This window comes from Zeus faber (assembly GCF_960531495.2).
Source record: "Zeus faber genome assembly, chromosome: 10".
NCBI lineage: Eukaryota > Metazoa > Chordata > Actinopteri > Zeiformes > Zeidae > Zeus > Zeus faber.
The window spans coordinates 34,016,220-34,032,602 of NC_137199.1; the positions used below are offsets into that span (position 1 = coordinate 34,016,220).

General features: G+C 45.2%; 1 protein-coding gene across 1 annotated transcript in view; it reads right to left on the minus strand.

Annotated features, from left to right (window-relative positions):
* pde6a (phosphodiesterase 6A, cGMP-specific, rod, alpha) overlaps positions 1 to 16,383 on the minus strand; it is a gene marked incomplete at its 5' end in the record, with an annotated part of 36,454 nt that overhangs the window by 6,202 nt on the left and 13,869 nt on the right. The window contains 9 exons of the mRNA XM_080007711.1: positions 2,791 to 2,900; positions 3,269 to 3,376; positions 4,147 to 4,293; positions 8,673 to 8,738; positions 8,949 to 9,092; positions 9,416 to 9,565; positions 11,373 to 11,420; positions 12,777 to 12,843; positions 16,084 to 16,148. Coding sequence (XP_079863837.1) covers positions 2,791 to 2,900; positions 3,269 to 3,376; positions 4,147 to 4,293; positions 8,673 to 8,738; positions 8,949 to 9,092; positions 9,416 to 9,565; positions 11,373 to 11,420; positions 12,777 to 12,843; positions 16,084 to 16,148 — 905 coding nt within the window. The remainder of the gene's footprint in view (positions 1 to 2,790; positions 2,901 to 3,268; positions 3,377 to 4,146; positions 4,294 to 8,672; positions 8,739 to 8,948; positions 9,093 to 9,415; positions 9,566 to 11,372; positions 11,421 to 12,776; positions 12,844 to 16,083; positions 16,149 to 16,383) is intronic.

A 16,383-nucleotide genomic window follows, 5' to 3' on the forward strand; every position in this document is an offset into this window, starting at 1 on the left:
TTCAAGCCATATCACCGACTATCACCCCGGCAATCACACATGTGATTAATTCTTCCCTAACTTCCGGCACTTTCCCTTCCGCTTTCAAAGCGGCTCGGGTCGCACCACTGCTCAAAAAACCCTCACTCGATCCCAATCAAGTAGGAAACTATCGGCCGGTCTCTCTCCTCCCATTCCTTTCCAAAACCTTAGAGAGGGCGGTCTCTAGACAGGTTACAGAGTACCTGTCAAGAAACAACCTTCTTGATACACTTCAATCTGGCTTTAAAAGTGGTCACTTCACCGAAACAGCCCTGTTGTCTGTGACAGAGGCCTTAAAAACTGCTAGAGCTGCTGCCAAATCCTCGGTCCTCATTCTGCTAGACTTATCAGCTGCTTTTGACACTGTCAATCATTGCATACTCCTGTCCATACTCTCAAGTATGGGCATAACGGGCAGTGCACTTTCCTGGTTCGAATCTTACCTTACTGGGCGCTCGTTCAGTGTGACATGGCGAGGCCAGCTGTCTGTGCCTCACAACCTCACCACAGGGGTGCCCCAAGGCTCGGTGCTAGGACCCCTCCTCTTTGCCATATACACCACCTCACTGGGCCCGATCATCCGCTCACATGGCTTTTCATATCACTGCTATGCGGATGATACTCAACTCTATCTGTCCTTCCCGCCAGACGACCCTACTATCTCGACGCGGATCTCGGATTGTCTCGCTGACATATCCACATGGATGAAGGATTATCATCTTCAACTAAATCTGGCGAAAACGGAACTGCTGGTCTTCCCGGCCAAACAAGGTATTTATCACAACATTGATATTAAAATCGACTCTCTATCTCTTGTTCCTACCAAGGCTGCAAGGAATCTTGGTGTCATTATTGATGACCAACTGACATTCTCGGACCATGTTGCCGCCGTCTCCCGGTCCTGCCGCTTCGCACTACTCAACATCCGAAAAGTCAGGCCGTACCTGACCCAATATGCCACTCAACTGCTGGTACAAACCTTGGTGATGTCCCGTCTCGACTACTGCAAAGCCCTCTTAACAGGCTTGCCGGCCTGTGCGGTGAAGCCACTTCAGATGATACAGAATGCGGCGGCGCGACTGGTGTTCAACCAGCCAAAGAGGGCACATGTCACTCCGCTGCTCATCGAGCTCCACTGGTTACCTGTAGCCGCCCGCATCAAGTTCAAGTCTCTTATGCTGGCCTACAGAGTGATTGTTGGGAATGCTCCCGCCTACTTAAATGCTCTTGTAAGAGCACATGTTGCCCCCCGGATGCTGCGCTCGTCAAATGAGCGTCGCCTGGCTCTGCCGGCCATACAGCCACGGCAATCCAGGCTATTCTCATTTGTAGTTCCACGTTGGTGGAACGAGCTGCCAAAAATGACCAGAGCGGGGACCTCCCTCTCTGTCTTTAAGAAGCACCTGAAGACCCAGCTCTTCAGTGAGTACCTCCTGTCCTAATCTACAATTACTTTGCACCACCTTGCAGTATTTATTGTTACACCAATGTTGTTGTTACACTAATCTCTGTCGCAATGTAGCTGAATGTTATTCTCCCTTGTAAGTCGCTTTGGATAAAAGCGTCTGATAAATGACTAAATGTAAATGTAAATGTAAATGTAAAACCAGAATAGCAAAATAAGGCATTGGTCACATTCACACCAACCATGTTCTTCTCCTTTCCATATGCACTGAACAGGACAACGTGATGTAACAAACTGAAAACATCTTGGAAGCACCTCCGATCCAAACTATGGCGAGTCATTGACTACCTTATATGTATATACATGTATATATATTGTATCACTTCTGTCAAGCCCCAGCAAAGTTCTAGCACGCACACTTGCCAACTGTCTTCTACCATGATCTGATGAAATACTGACAGAGTCACAATGTGACTTTTACATTTCTAGAGGTACTATAGACTTGACCTCCATAGCACGACAACTGCTCCAAAGAAAAATCCCTGGAACAAAAACAACCACTGTACATGACCTTCATAGACCCGACCAAATACTTCAACAGTTAATCGCCTGATGACTTCATCAAGATACTCTGCTGCTATACAACAACCTGAACACCACCTTATTTGTCAGAGTGAGACCCTTCACAGTGTAGACCGGGTTCAAACACCCTGTTTCCTGTCTTTATTGCTGCTGTCCTTCATCTTATTGGCTGAGATCTGCACAGGATGGACAGCTGACTTGTCAACCTCAATCAGCTCAAGGTCAAGAGCAAAGTCACCACAAAATCCCTCCTGGAGCTCCAGTGCCAATGACAACACTATCACATTGCATTCTGAAAAAGACCTCCAATGCATCCTGGATGAGTTTACAAACTTCTAGGTCAGGCCAACATAAAAAAGACATGAATATTTGCACTAGCACCAAACCAGCCTTGTGGCCGCCCACATTATGGGCTGAATATAACAGCCTCAAAAATGTGTATCATTTCCCATACGATAAACGTTTAATCAAAAAATGAAAGGATTCATCAAAGGCTGAAATGGTGTTTGAGGAGGTGAAGGATGGATCGGGTGTTTGAGGAGGTGAAGGATGGATCATGTGATTGAGGGGGTGAAGGATGGATCATGTGTGAGGAGGTGAAGGGTGGATCGAGTGTTTGAGGAGGTGAAGGGTGGATCAGGTGTTTGAGGAGGTGAAGGGTGGATCAGGTAATGGGGAGGTGAAGGATGGATCAGGTGTTTGAAGAGGTGAAGGATGGATCAGGTGTTTGAAGAGGTGAAGGATGGATCAGGTGTTTGAGGAGGTGAAGTTCAGGTCTTTACTTCATCTGGTAGAGGTTGTTAGTTCCACGGTGGTCGATGTCATGGCAGAATCCAGCAGTGACCATGGCCATGCACTCCAGGTCGGTGTAGTAGCGCCTTAAGTCCCCCGTCTGTGGACACACACACACACACACACACACACACACACACACACACACACACACACACACACACACACACACACACACACACACACACACACACACACACACACACACACAGTGCTGCTGAGTCTTATTATGACCAATGAAGCATTGAAATGGATCAGAGTAAGGGTGATTACAGAGTGAGAGAGACAGAGGGAGAGAGAGAGAGGGAGAGTGGGAGAGGGTGATGGGAAGAGAGAGAGAGAGACAGACAGGGGGAGGTTTGATCTCAAGTAGAAAGGAGGGAGACTGGAATAAACAGGTGTAAGAAAGAGAAGACAACATAGGCATCTATCCACCTATCTATCTGTCTATCTGTCTGCCTGTCTCACCATCAGCAGGGTGAACATGGTCTGTCCCACGTTGAAGCCGTGTCTCCAGTTGTGATACGTGATCCTCCTGTAGCCCTTACTGAGGGAGTACATGAAGCGCACAAGGGACTGGCACAACCACATGCGCGCACACACACACACACACACACACAGTAACACACACACACACACACACACACACACACACACACACACACACAGACGCATGCACACACACACACACACACACACACACACACCCACCCACGCATGCACACACACACGCACACACACACACATGCACACATTCACACACACACACACACATGCATACCCACAGCCACACAAACATATACACACACACATGCACACACACACACACACACACACACACACACACACACACACATGCAAACACACAGCCACACACACACACACACACACATGCACACCCACAGCCACACAAACATATACACACACGCACATAGACACACACACACATGCAAACACACAGCCCCACACACACACACACACACATGCACAACCACAGCCACACAAACATATACACACACGCACACAGACACACACACATGCAAACACACAGCCACACACACACACACACACACACACGCACACACACACACACACACAGACAGACAAATGCACACACAAAGCCACACACATACACACACATATTCACACACAGCCACACACAAACACACAATCAGACATCTTTGTAAATGGAACTTTTATCGATTCAACATATTCCAATTTATAGTCTATCAAACCTCATCACTAAATCCCTCCAACTTGACAATGAAGCTCCTCCCACCATCCTCTTTGTCTCTTCCACTGAGCACCAAGCCACACCTACTGTCCTTTAGGCCCCGCCTACTGACCTCTCGGGGGATGTGGAACTTGTCCACCACCTTCAGCTCGTAGTACATCTTGATGCCGCACTTGACAAGGTCCAGCTCACTGTGGTCGAAGTCACAGAAGTGGAACTCAAAGATCTCCGACTTCTTGGAGTTTGGAAGAACCTCCGACTGGAAGGAGAGACAGGCAACAGGCCGAGCAGATTCATGTGGTTTATGTTAAGTTCTAGTTCAATTGAAGTTAAGCTGAAGTGAAGTTAAGTTGACTTGTGGTGAAGTGAAGTTCAATTGTAGTTAAGTTGCACAGTGGTTCAGTTGTACTAAAGCTGTAGTAAAGTTAAATATAGCTGATGTTATGTCGTAGTGTTAACTCGGGGATGGTAGCTCAGGAGGTAGAGCTGGTGGTCTAGTCATCTAAAGGTTGCTGGTTGGATCCCAGGCTCCTTCTGCTAGCATGCTGTAGTGTCCTTGAGCAAGACACTTAACCCCTAATTGCTCCTGATGGCTGCGTCTGTCGCTGTTTGACTTGTAAGTCGCTTTGGATAAAAGCGTCTGCTAAATGCAATGACTTAAGTTGTAGTTAAGTTGATATTATGTTGTAGTCAAATTAAGTTGTAGTTATGTCATGGTTAAGTTGTAGTTAAATTGTAGTGAAGTTTCAGTCAAGTTAAATTAAGTTGGAGTAACATTCTAGCTAGGCTGATGTTAGGTTGTAGTCAAGTTGAGTTGCAGTCAAGTTAAGTTAAGTTGGAGCAAAGTTTAAGTCAAGTTAAGTTGTAGTTAATTTGTAATGAAGTTTTAGTAATGTTAAATTAAGTTGCAGTACTGTTCTAGTTAGGTTGACGTTAAGTTGTAGTAAAGTTATAGTTAAGTTGAAGTTAAGTTGTAGTCAAGTTGCAGTTAAGTTCTAGTTAAGTTGTAGTCAAGTAAAGTTGTAGTAATGTTGTAGTCAAGTTAAGTTTAGTTTCAGTCAAGTTAATTTTAGTTTAAATTGTACAGTACTCACAAAAAGTTAGGGATATTCGGCTTTGGGGTGAAATTTCAGGATGAATCTAAAATGCACTATAACCTTTACAGGTGAACTTAATTTGACCTTCTCTAAACTTTTGAATGCACATGTCCAACTGTTCAATGTTTCAGTACTTTTTGCACAACTTGCTGTTCTCTAACAAGGAGCTGAACGGCAAAATTCACAACAGGTGTTTGATCCATGAATGGACCAATACAATTCCTGGTTCAATTAGAATTGGTATTTAAACAGTCCTCTTCATCATGCTGTTCACATGTTGACATCATGAGACCAAGACGACGTCTAACAACTGATCAACAGTACCTCGTCATTGCGAGGCTTCAAACAGGATGTTCTCAGAGGGAAGTGGCCACTGAGCTTAGAGTGTCACAGAGTGTTATCAGCAGGTTGCAAAAGAGATACAGAGAGACTGGAGGATTCACAGAAGGGCATAGAAGTGGACGTCCTTTGGCCACATCCCACACTGAAGACCGCTTCATTGTGAACAGTGCCCTGCGGAAGCGGATGATGAATGCCACTCAACTCCAGACACATTTAAGGGAGGTGAGAGGCACCAAGTGTCACGTCAGACCATTCAAAACCGTAGACATCAGCGTGGTCTGCGTGCTAGACGACCTGCAAGGGTACCTGACCACACCACCAGGCACAGGCATCATGGTCTTGCATGGGCCAGGGAGCATTTATGCTGGACGAGGAACCAGAGGGCTCAGTGCTGTTCTCTGATGAAAGTCGATTCACGCTGAGCAGAAATGAGAAGTTAAATTGTAGTGAAGTTTCAGTTGACTGATGCATACATCAGCCACTGTTGTCACCAGACGAGCCTTTGGTGGTGGTGGTGTTACAGTGTGGGCAGGTTTATCTAGTCAATACAGAAATGCCCTACACTTTGTGAATGGTACAGTGACAAGCCCATACTACCTGAATAACATCATTAATCCAGTCATCGTGCCCCTTCATGAACAACACAGGCCTTAATTCATCTTCATGGAGGAAATGCTCCAGCTCATCGAGGTTGCATCATTAGGGAACGGCTGCTGGAGACTGGGGTACCTCAAATGGAGTCGTCTGCACTTTCTCCATACCTGAATCCCATAGAAAACCTATGGGATGAGCTGAGTGGCCGTGTAGAGGCTCGTAACTCTGTGCCCCAGAACCTCAATGACCTGAGGGCCGCCCTTCAAGAAGAGTGGGGTGCCAGGCCTCAGCAGACAATAAGTCGACTTGTGAACAGCATGAGGCGTGGTTGTCAAGCTGTAATTGATACTCAAGGGCACATGACAAGTTATTGAGACATTGACATTTTTTGTCAATTTGGCTTTTGTTTCAATAAATTGTTTGAGATGAGGAAATCACCATTGCATGCTTCTACTTAAATGCCCTACTTTCATGATATAGTATCACTGTAACGTGAACTTTTTACATTTTCCATAAATGTCACCCGAAAGCCAATTATCCCTAACTTTTTGTGAGTAGTGTATTTAAGTTGAAGTTAAATTGTAGATTGTAGTTGTAGTTGTAGATAAGTTGTAGTTAAGTTAAGTTGTAGTGAAGTTGTAGTTAAGTTGAATTTTAAGTTCTATTAATGTTTTAGTTAGGTTGAAGTTAAGTTGTAGTCAAGATAAGTTGAGTTGTAGTTAAGTTGTAGTCACGTTGAGTTGTAGTTAAGTTGTAGTCACGTTGAGTTGTAGTAAGTTGTACTTAAGTTATAGTTAAGTTGAAGTTAAGTTGTAGTGAAGTTGCAGTTAGTTTCTAGTTAAGTTGTAGTCAAGTAAAGATTAGTTGAAGTTAAGTTGTAGCAAAGTTGTAGTCAAGTTAAGGTGAGGTTAAGTTGTATTTAAGTTGATGTTAAATTGTGGTAAAGTTGTAAATACGTTGTAGTTAAGTTGAGTTGTAGTTAAGTGGAAGTTAAGGTGTAGTTAAGTTCCAGTTAAGTTGTAGTTAAGTTGTAGTTAAGTTGTAGTCAAGTTGAGTTGTAGCTCAATTGAAGTTAAATTGTGGTCAAGTTGTAGTTAAGTTGTAGTTAAGTTGTAGTCATGTTAAGTCGAGTTGTAGTTAAGTTGTATTCAAGTTAAGTTGAGTTGTAGTTAAGTTGTAGTTAAGTTTAAGTTAAGTTGTATTAAAGTTAAGTTGTATTCAAGTTAAGTCCACTTGTAGTTAAGGTGTAGTTAAGTTGAAGTTAAGTTGTTTTCAAGTTAAGTTGAGTTGTAGCTAAGTTGTAGTTAAGTTGAAGTTAAGTTGTATTCAAGTTCAGTTGAGTTGTAGTTAAGTTGTAGTTTAGTTGAAGTTACATTGTATTCAAGTTAAGTTCAGTTGTAGTTGAGTAGAAGTTAAGTTGTATTCAAGGTAAGTTGAGTTGTAGTTAAGTTGTAGTTGAGTTGAAGTTAAGTTGTATTCAAGTTAAGTTCAGTTGTAGTTAAGTTGTAGTTGAGTTGAATTTTAAGTTTTATGAATGTTCTAGTTAGGTTGAAGTTAAGTTGTAGTCAAGATAAGTTGAGTTGTAGTTAAGTTATAGTCACGTTGAGTTGTAGTAAGTTATAGTTGAGTTATAGTTAAGTTGAAGTTAAGTTGTAGTCAAGTTGCAGTTAGGTTCTAGTTAAGTTGTAGTCAACTAAAGGTATAGTAATGTTGTAGTCAAGTTAAGGTGAGGTTAAGTTCTATTCAAGTTGTAGTGAAGTTGTAGATATGTTGTAGTTAAGTTGAGTTGTAGTTAAGTTGCAGTTAAGTTGTTGTTAAGTTGTAGTTAAGTTGTAGTCAAGTTGAGTTGTAGTTAAGTTGTAGTTAAGTTGAGGTTACGTTGTAGTTAAGTTGTGGTTAAGTTTGAGTTATGTTGTATTCAAGTTGAGTTGTAGTTAAGTTGTAGTTAAGTTGAGGTTACGTTGTAGTTAAGTTGTGGTTAAGTTCGAGTTATGTTGTATTCAAGTTGAGCTGTAGTTAAGTTGTAGTTAAGTTGTAGTTGAGTTGAAGTTAAGTTGTATTAAAGTTAAGTAGAGTTGTAGTTAAGATGTATTCAAGTTAAGTTGAGTTGTAGTTAAGTTGTATTCAAGTTAAGTTCAGTTGTAGAAAAGTTGTAGCTAAGTTGAAGTTACGCTGTATTCAAGTAAAGCTGAGTTGTAGTTAAGTTGAACTTAAGTTAAGATGAAGTTGAGTTGTAGTAAAGTTGAAGTGAAGTTGTATTCAAGTTAAGTTGATTTGTCGTTAAGTTGTAGTTAACTTGACTACAACTTTGCTACAACTTAACTTCAACTAATCCTAACTTGATTACAACATTAGTAAACTTTTACTTGACTACAACTTAACTACAACTTAACTGCAACTTGACTACAACTTAACTGCAACTTATATTCAAGTTAAGTTCAGTTGTAGTTAAGTTGTAGCTAAGTTGATGTTACGTTGTATTCAAGTAAAGCCGACTTGTAGTTAAGTTGAACTTAAGTTAGGATGAAGTTGAGTTGTAGTCAAGTTAACTTTAGACCGAGCTAGCATGTTGACAGATCAGGTGTTACATGGTGTTGTGCTTTACCAGAATTTCCTGAAGCTCCTCCTCTTCACACTCATCTGGTTCTTTCCCCCAGCGCTCTCTGGTGTTCTGCACACACACACACACAGGAAGGTCTGGCAGTATCTCTGTATGAAGCTCTTGAACTGATGATGTAGTTCCATAAGAATAACTTTATTAATACAGAAGAGCAAGACACCAATACTGCAGGGTTGGGGTTATATTCCCTGTGTAGCTCAGTGGATTGGGGCTTTATCCCCTTGCGCAAGGCACAGCAGGGTTGTGGGTTCTATTCCCTACCAGCACATTCTGGATCTCGTCCTTGCGACACTTGACATGGTACAGCACCATGTCCTGGAAGATGTCCTTCCTGTTTTCCAGCTTGTTCATTTTGTCGTAAGTGTCGGTGTTGAGCACTGACCAGCCCAGGAACTGGGTCAGAGACTGGGTGTGTGTGTGCGTGTTGGAGTTGTCAGAAAAGATGGATAAAAAAAGAGGAAAACAGAGAATTCTCATTCTTGATAAAACTGCAGCACAAAGTTACACAGTCTATGGATTTCCAATATTAAAATCAGTTTAATCCTCTTCAGACTGCGATCAAACACTCAATGTCAGAAGATACTTTGGAAACAGGATGTGTTCAGCTGACTCCCTCCTTTGTGTGCGTGTGTGTATATAAATAATTTCCTTACAGAGTTGCTGCATTATTTACTGCTGGAGCTCAAGGCTTCTCAGCATCACACACACACTCACACACACTCACACACCTCCATCAGAGTCTCGTCCATCTCATCAAAGGGTTTCCCATCCTTCCTGTTGTAGAACGTTGCCACACCAACGATCTCCTCCTTCTTGTTGACGATCGGCAGAGAGAGAACGTTCTTAATGGTCCAACCAGAGTCGTCCAGGGGCTCTTTCTGCGTGCGCGCCCACACACACACACACACACACACACACACACACACACACACACACACAGTATTAATGGGTGTGGATACTACTTCATACTTTCATATTTTTGTAATTTTTGGGTTGTACTGGTGGTGGTAGTTAGTCACTGGAGCTCTGTACTGTACTGGTGGTGGTAGTTAGTCACTGGGAGGTCTGTATGGTACTGGTGGTGGTAGTCACTGTGGCCTGTACTGTACTGGTGGTAGTAGTTAGTCACTGGGAGGTCTGTACTGTACTGGTGGTGGTAGTTAGTCACTGGGAGGTCTGTATGGTACTGATGGTGGTAGTTAGTTACTGGGAAACCTGTACTGTACTGGTGGTGGTTGTTAGTCACTAGGAGGCCTGTACTGGTGGTGGTAGTTAATCACTGGGAGCTCTGCACTGTACTGGTGGTGGTAGTTAGTCACTGGGAGGCCTATACTGTACTGGTGGTGGTAGTTAGTCACTAGGAGGTCTGTACTGTACTGGTGGTGGTAGTTAGTCACTAGGAGGTCTGTACTGTACTGGTGGTGGTAGTTAGTCACTAGGAGGCCTGTACTGTACTGGTGGTGGTAGTCACTGTGGCCTGCACTGTACTGGTGGTAGTAGTTAGTCACTGGGAGGTCTGTACTGTACTGGTGGTGGTAGTTAGTCACTGGGAGGTCTGTATGGTACTGATGGTGGTAGTTAGTTACTGGGAGACCTGTACTGTACTGGTGGTGGTAGTTAGTCACTAGGAGGCCTGTACTGGTGGTGGTAGTTAATCACTGGGAGCTTTGCACTGTACTGGTGGTGGTAGTTAGTCACTGGGAGGCCTGTACTGTACTGGTGGTGGTAGTTAGTCACTAGGAGGTCTGTACTGTACTGGTGGTGGTAGTTAGTCACAAGGAGGTCTGTACTGTACTTGTGGTGGTAGTTAGTGACTAGGAGGCCTGTACTGTGCTGGTGGTGGTAGTTAGTCACTAGGAGGTCTGTACTGTACTGGTGGTGGTAGTTAGTCACAAGGAGGTCTGTACTGTACTTGTGGTGGTAGTTAGTGACTAGGAGGCCTGTACTGTACTGGTGGTGGTAGTTAGTCACTAGGAGGTCTGTACTGTACTGGTGGTGGTAGTTAGTCACAAGGAGGTCTGTACTGTACTTGTGGTGGTAGTTAGTGACTAGGAGGCCTGTACTGTACTGGTGGTGGTAGTTAGTCACTAGGAGGTCTGTACTGTACTGGTGGTGGTAGTTAGTCACAAGGAGGTCTGTACTGTACTTGTGGTGGTAGTTAGTGACTAGGAGGCCTGTACTGTGCTGGTGGTGGTAGTTAGTCACTAGGAGGTCTGTACTGTACTGGTGGTGGTAGTTAGTCACAAGGAGGTCTGTACTGTACTTGTGGTGGTAGTTAGTGACTAGGAGGCCTGTACTGTACTGGTGGTGGTAGTTAGTCACTAGGAGGTCTGTACTGTACTGGTGGTGGTAGTTAGTCACAAGGAGGTCTGTACTGTACTTGTGGTGGTAGTTAGTGACTAGGAGGCCTGTACTGTGCTGGTGGTGGTAGTTAGTCACTGCGAGGCCTGTACTGTACTGGTGGTAGTAGTTAGGGATGGATGTTGTCACTATGGAGGCTCATGTCAATTCAATGTCAAATTGTCAGTGTGAGGTGGTTCTAGTCCTGCAAAGAAACACTGTCTGTTTTCAGGGTGCGGTACATGGACCAGTACTACTGTTTAACTAGAAGTTGTTAAAGGTGCAATGAGTAAACTCTTGCAAAGTAACCAAATTAACTAGAAGATGAAGAGATATTCATCTCACCTGGAAGTCAAAGAACTCATCTTCAGCTGCATTCATGATGTTACAGATCTACATAGAGGAAGAGGGGGAAGGTGGTGAGGATGAAAATAAGTATGTTTCATATGTTTTTTTTAAGGCAAAAATATAAATGTACTATGCTATAGAAGCTGAAGGAAGAGGGGTATGATGGGAAAGTGAGGGGAGGCAAAAAGAACAAAGGAAAGAAAGTGGAAAGAAACAGACACTACTTTAACACAACCAGATAGAGGAGAATTAATTATCTAATTAAAATAATTTAATTCCAGCTTTATTTCATGTTGTTATTGCTTATTATGAATATAGATTCAATTTGACATTCCCCACAAGCCTCCTTCCTGTCTGTTAATGCCCAAGAAAAAAAATCCTAAACTGAGATTGGAAAGTGGCTGAAGGGAAAGTGACAATGAGTGATAGAGGTGTAAAGAATGAGAACAAACAGTGGGAGGGGAAGACAGGAAGTGTGAAGCTGAGGAACCTTCTTCCACCTCAGTGGATCCTTAAAGAACTTAAAGACCATTTTATTGTTTTTCCTGACACATTGTCGAAAACACTATCTTTAAAGATAATGAAAGTGTTTCGACAACCTGTCCTTGAACAAGACACAAGTATCCGCTATGCATTCTCTCTGTGTGGCTGTAGATAAAATCTGGGTGATTTAGGGAGATCAAGGATGTCTCAAGGCTAATTCTTCACATCTGTAGTGTTAAATGGTTCCACATCAATGACATCAGGAGGAAAGTGATGAAATTGTCCATGGAGCGAGCAAAAGCAGGAGGAGGAGCATCCAGGATTGTTAGAGTGAGCAATCAGGAGATGACACCGGGCTAGTCGTGCATTAGTTACTTTTAATTAAGAAAAGAAGGACGCTAACCAGTAGCAGATCAAAGAGATATGGCAGTGTTCCACAGTTCCACACCGTCTCACACAACCTATAACTCGTATAACGTTGAAACCTTCATCAAACCTTCAGCTCTTGACGAGGTGGAATTTAGAGGTGAAATCAATGAGATGTCCAAGCTTGTGCCTGGATCTCTGTTTCAAGGCACTTGGTTTGTGCACCAATGCAGAATACAGATAGACTAGAAGGTATCTAACTAACCAGCACATAGAAAAGCATTCCACCATTTCTCTACCAAACAGTAAAAATCAGAAAAGCCTCAAAATTAATTTCTGCAACTCTTTTTTTTTTTTAAACGAGTTGTAAGTGCCTGTAGGAGCTCTGAGCGTAGTGTGCTCTTCCCGTTTAGCCTCGGTTTCTGATTTGGGAATGTTAATAATCAATCAAAACTACTCTTCAAAACTTTTTTTAACAATTTTTTATAAAACAACTTTTTTTTCTTCTGCACAGTTCACTCTCAAGGTTATTTAGGATTACCAGCTACTGACCAGTCCGTTCTCTGCTACGTAGGTGGGCAGACCGCTGGCCAGCGCCCAGTGGTCAGCAGTGGGGTTCCTGGAGGAAAATCATACACCATCATCTTCTATCACATCCATGTACAGTATATGTTGGCATGTATATGTTGGTTCACATCGTCCATCCATTTTCCACCGCTTATCCAGGGCTGGGTTGCGGTGGCAGCAGGCTGAGCAAGAAGCTCCAGGCCCCCTTCTCCCCGGCAACGTTTTCCAGTTCCTCCTGGGGGACCCCAAGGCGTACCCAGGCCAGCTGGGATATATAATCCCTCCAGCGCATTCTGGGTCTCCCCCATGGTCTCCTACCAGTTGGACGGGACCAGAAAACCTCCAAGGGAAGGCGCCCATGAGGCATCCTGATCAGATGCCCTAACAACCTCAACTAACTCCTTTCGACGCGAAGGAGCAGCGGCTCTACTCTGAGCTCGCTCTGGATGTCCAAGCTCCTCACCCTATCTCTAAGGCTGAGCCTAGCCACCCTACGGAGGAAACTCATTTCGGCCGCTTGTATTCGCAATCTCGTTCTTTCGGTCACTACCCAAAGCTCATGACCATAGGTGAGGGTTGGGAAGTAGATAGACTGGTAAATTGAGAGCTTTGCCTTCCGGCTCAGCTCCCTCTTCATCACAACGGTCTGGTACAATGCCCACATCCCTGCTGACGCCGCACCGATCCGCCTGTCCATCTCATGCTCCATTTTCCCCTCACTCGTGAACAAGATCCCGAGATACTTGAATTCCTTCACTTGGGGCAGCAACTCGCTCCCAACCCAGAAGGAGCAATCCACCGTTTTCCGCCAGAGAACCATGGCCTCAGACTTGGAGGTGCTGACTCTCTTCCCGACCGCTTCATACTCGGCTGCAAACCACCCCAGTGCGTGCTGGAGGTCACGTCTTATGAAGCCAACAAAACCACATCATCTGCAAAAAGCAGAGATGCAATTCTGAGGTTCCCAAACCGGACACTCTTCACCTCAGCTGCTCCTTGAGATCTTGTCCATGAAAATCACAAACAGAATCGGGACAAGGGGCAACCTTGGCGGAGTCCAACACCCACTGAGAACTTGTTTGACTTTGTGCCAAGAATGTGAACACAGCTTTCACTTTGGTTGTACAAGACCCGGATGGCTCATACCAACGGCCCCGGTACCCCATACTCCCTCAGTACCCCCGACAGGATCGCCCGAGGGACACGGTCGAAAGCCTTCTCCAGGTCCACAAAACACATGTAGACTGGATGGGCAAACTCCCACGACCCCCCCAGCAACCCTGCAAGGGTAAAGAGCTGGTCTACTGCTCCACGTCCAGGATGGAATCCCCATTGCTCCTCCTGAATCCGAGGATCGACAGTTGGCCAGAGCCTCCTTTCCAGCAATCTGGAGTAAACTTTCCCGGGGAGGCTGACCAGTGTGACACCCTGATAATTGGAGCACACCCTCGGGTCCCGCTTTTTAAAAATGGGAACCACCACCCCGGTCTGCCACTCCACAGGTACTGCACCCGACATCCATGCAACCCTGAAGAGGCATGTCAGCTAAGACAGCCCAACAATGTCCAGAGCCTTCAGCACCTCAGGGCAAATCTCATCCACCCCGGGCGCCTTGCCCCCAATGAGCTTTTTAACTGCCTCAGAGACCTCTGCCAGGCATATGGACGAGAGTTCCCCCGAGTCTTCTGACTCTGCCTCTTCCCCTGAGGATGTATTGATCGGGATCAGGAGTTCCTCAAAGTGCTCTTTCCATCGCCCGACAATACTGGAACGCCTGGTGGATGCCTCTGTCTGCGAGGTCTTCAACTCCCACCTCTGGGGATTTTTTGCACATCCCCGGGGAGGTTGGGAACATGGAATCCGAGTGGGTCATGTTCAAAACCTCCATTGCAGAGGCAGCTGCTAGGAGCTGTGGTTGGAAGGTAGTCGGGGAACTCTCGTCCATATGCCTGGCAGAGGTCTCTGAGGCAGTTAACCTAGTCCGGGTCAGCAGTTCTCCTCCCCGGCTGAACACAGCCTGAGCCAAGCCCTGCTTTCCCTTTCTGGGTCGCCGAACAGTTTGCCAGAACTTCCTTGAGGCCAACCGAAAGTCCTTCTCCATATCCTCCCCGAACTCCTCCCACACCCGGGTTTTTGTTTCAGTGACCGCCAAAGCCACAGCCCTTCTAGCCTGCCAATACCTGTCTACCGCCACGCGAGACCCCTGGGCCAGCAAGCCCGAAAGGCCTCCTTCTTCAGCTTGACGGCTTCCTTCACAACTGGTGTCCACCAACGGGTTCTTGTGTTGCCGCCACGACAGGCACCGACTACCTTCCAACCACAGCTCCTAGCAGCTGCCTCTGCAATGGAGGTTTTGAACATGACCCACTCGGATTCCATGTTCCCAACCTCCCCGGGGATGTGCAAAAAATCCCCAGAGGTGGGAGTTGAAGACCTCGCAGACAGAGGCATCCACCAGGCGTTCCCAGTTTACACTCACTACACGTTTGGGTTTACCAGGTCTGTCTGGCAGCCTCCCCTGCCATCTAATCCAACTCACCACCAGGTGGTGATCAGTTGACAGCTCTGCTCCTCTCTTCACCTGAGTGTCAAAGACATACGGCCGCAGATCTGATGACACGACCACAAAGTCGATCATCGATCTTTGACCTAAGATGGTCTGGTACCACGTACATTTATGAGCCCCCCTATGCTCAAACATGGTGTTCATTATGGCCAATCCATGACTATCACAGAAGTCCAATAACAAAGCACCACTCAGATTCAGATCAGGCAGGCCATTCCTCACAATCACTCCCTTCCAGGTATCTCCATCGTTGCCCACGTGAGCGGTGAAGTCTCCCAGTAGAACTATAGAGGCCCTAGGCATAGCACCTTCCAGGATGGCACCCAGAGACTCCAAGAAGGCCAAATACTCTGAACTGGTGTTCGGTGCATAAGCACACAAAATAGTCAGAGCTTTCCCCCTAGCAACTTCTAGTCACATAGAGGTGACCCTCTCATTCACTGGGGAGAACTCCAACACAGCGGCACTCAGCCCAGGGCTTGTGAGTATCCCCACACCCGCCCGCCGCCTCTCACCCTGGGCAACTCCGGAAAAGGCGAGAGTCCAGCCCCTCTCCAGGAGTTTGGTTCCAGAGCCAGTGCTGTGCGTAGAGTCGAGGCCAACTATATTTAGTTGGTACCGCTCCACCTCCTGCACCAGCTCCGGCTCACGGTTCACATCATGAAAATCCGCAATATATCTTGAACAGCCACTCACTATCACTTGGGTATTGATCAGGGGACTCACGGGATGACTTTAATGTCCTCTTTTCCATGCAGGATGTAGTCAATCACTTTGTAAAAGATCACTTCCTGTCAGGAAACAAACAGCAGGTAATAGCATAGTAGTGGAATTAGTACTAGAAGTAGCATAGTAGTACTACTAGTATGACCAGTAGTTGTACTACTAGTAAGTAAGTAAGTAAGTAAAAATTTATTTATATAGCACCTTTCCAACAATAAATGCAACTCCAAGTGCTGTACAACACCGCATTAGAAAGTAAAAGATTTAAACATTAATCAGAGAGTAAAAGATTAAAACCAAGCC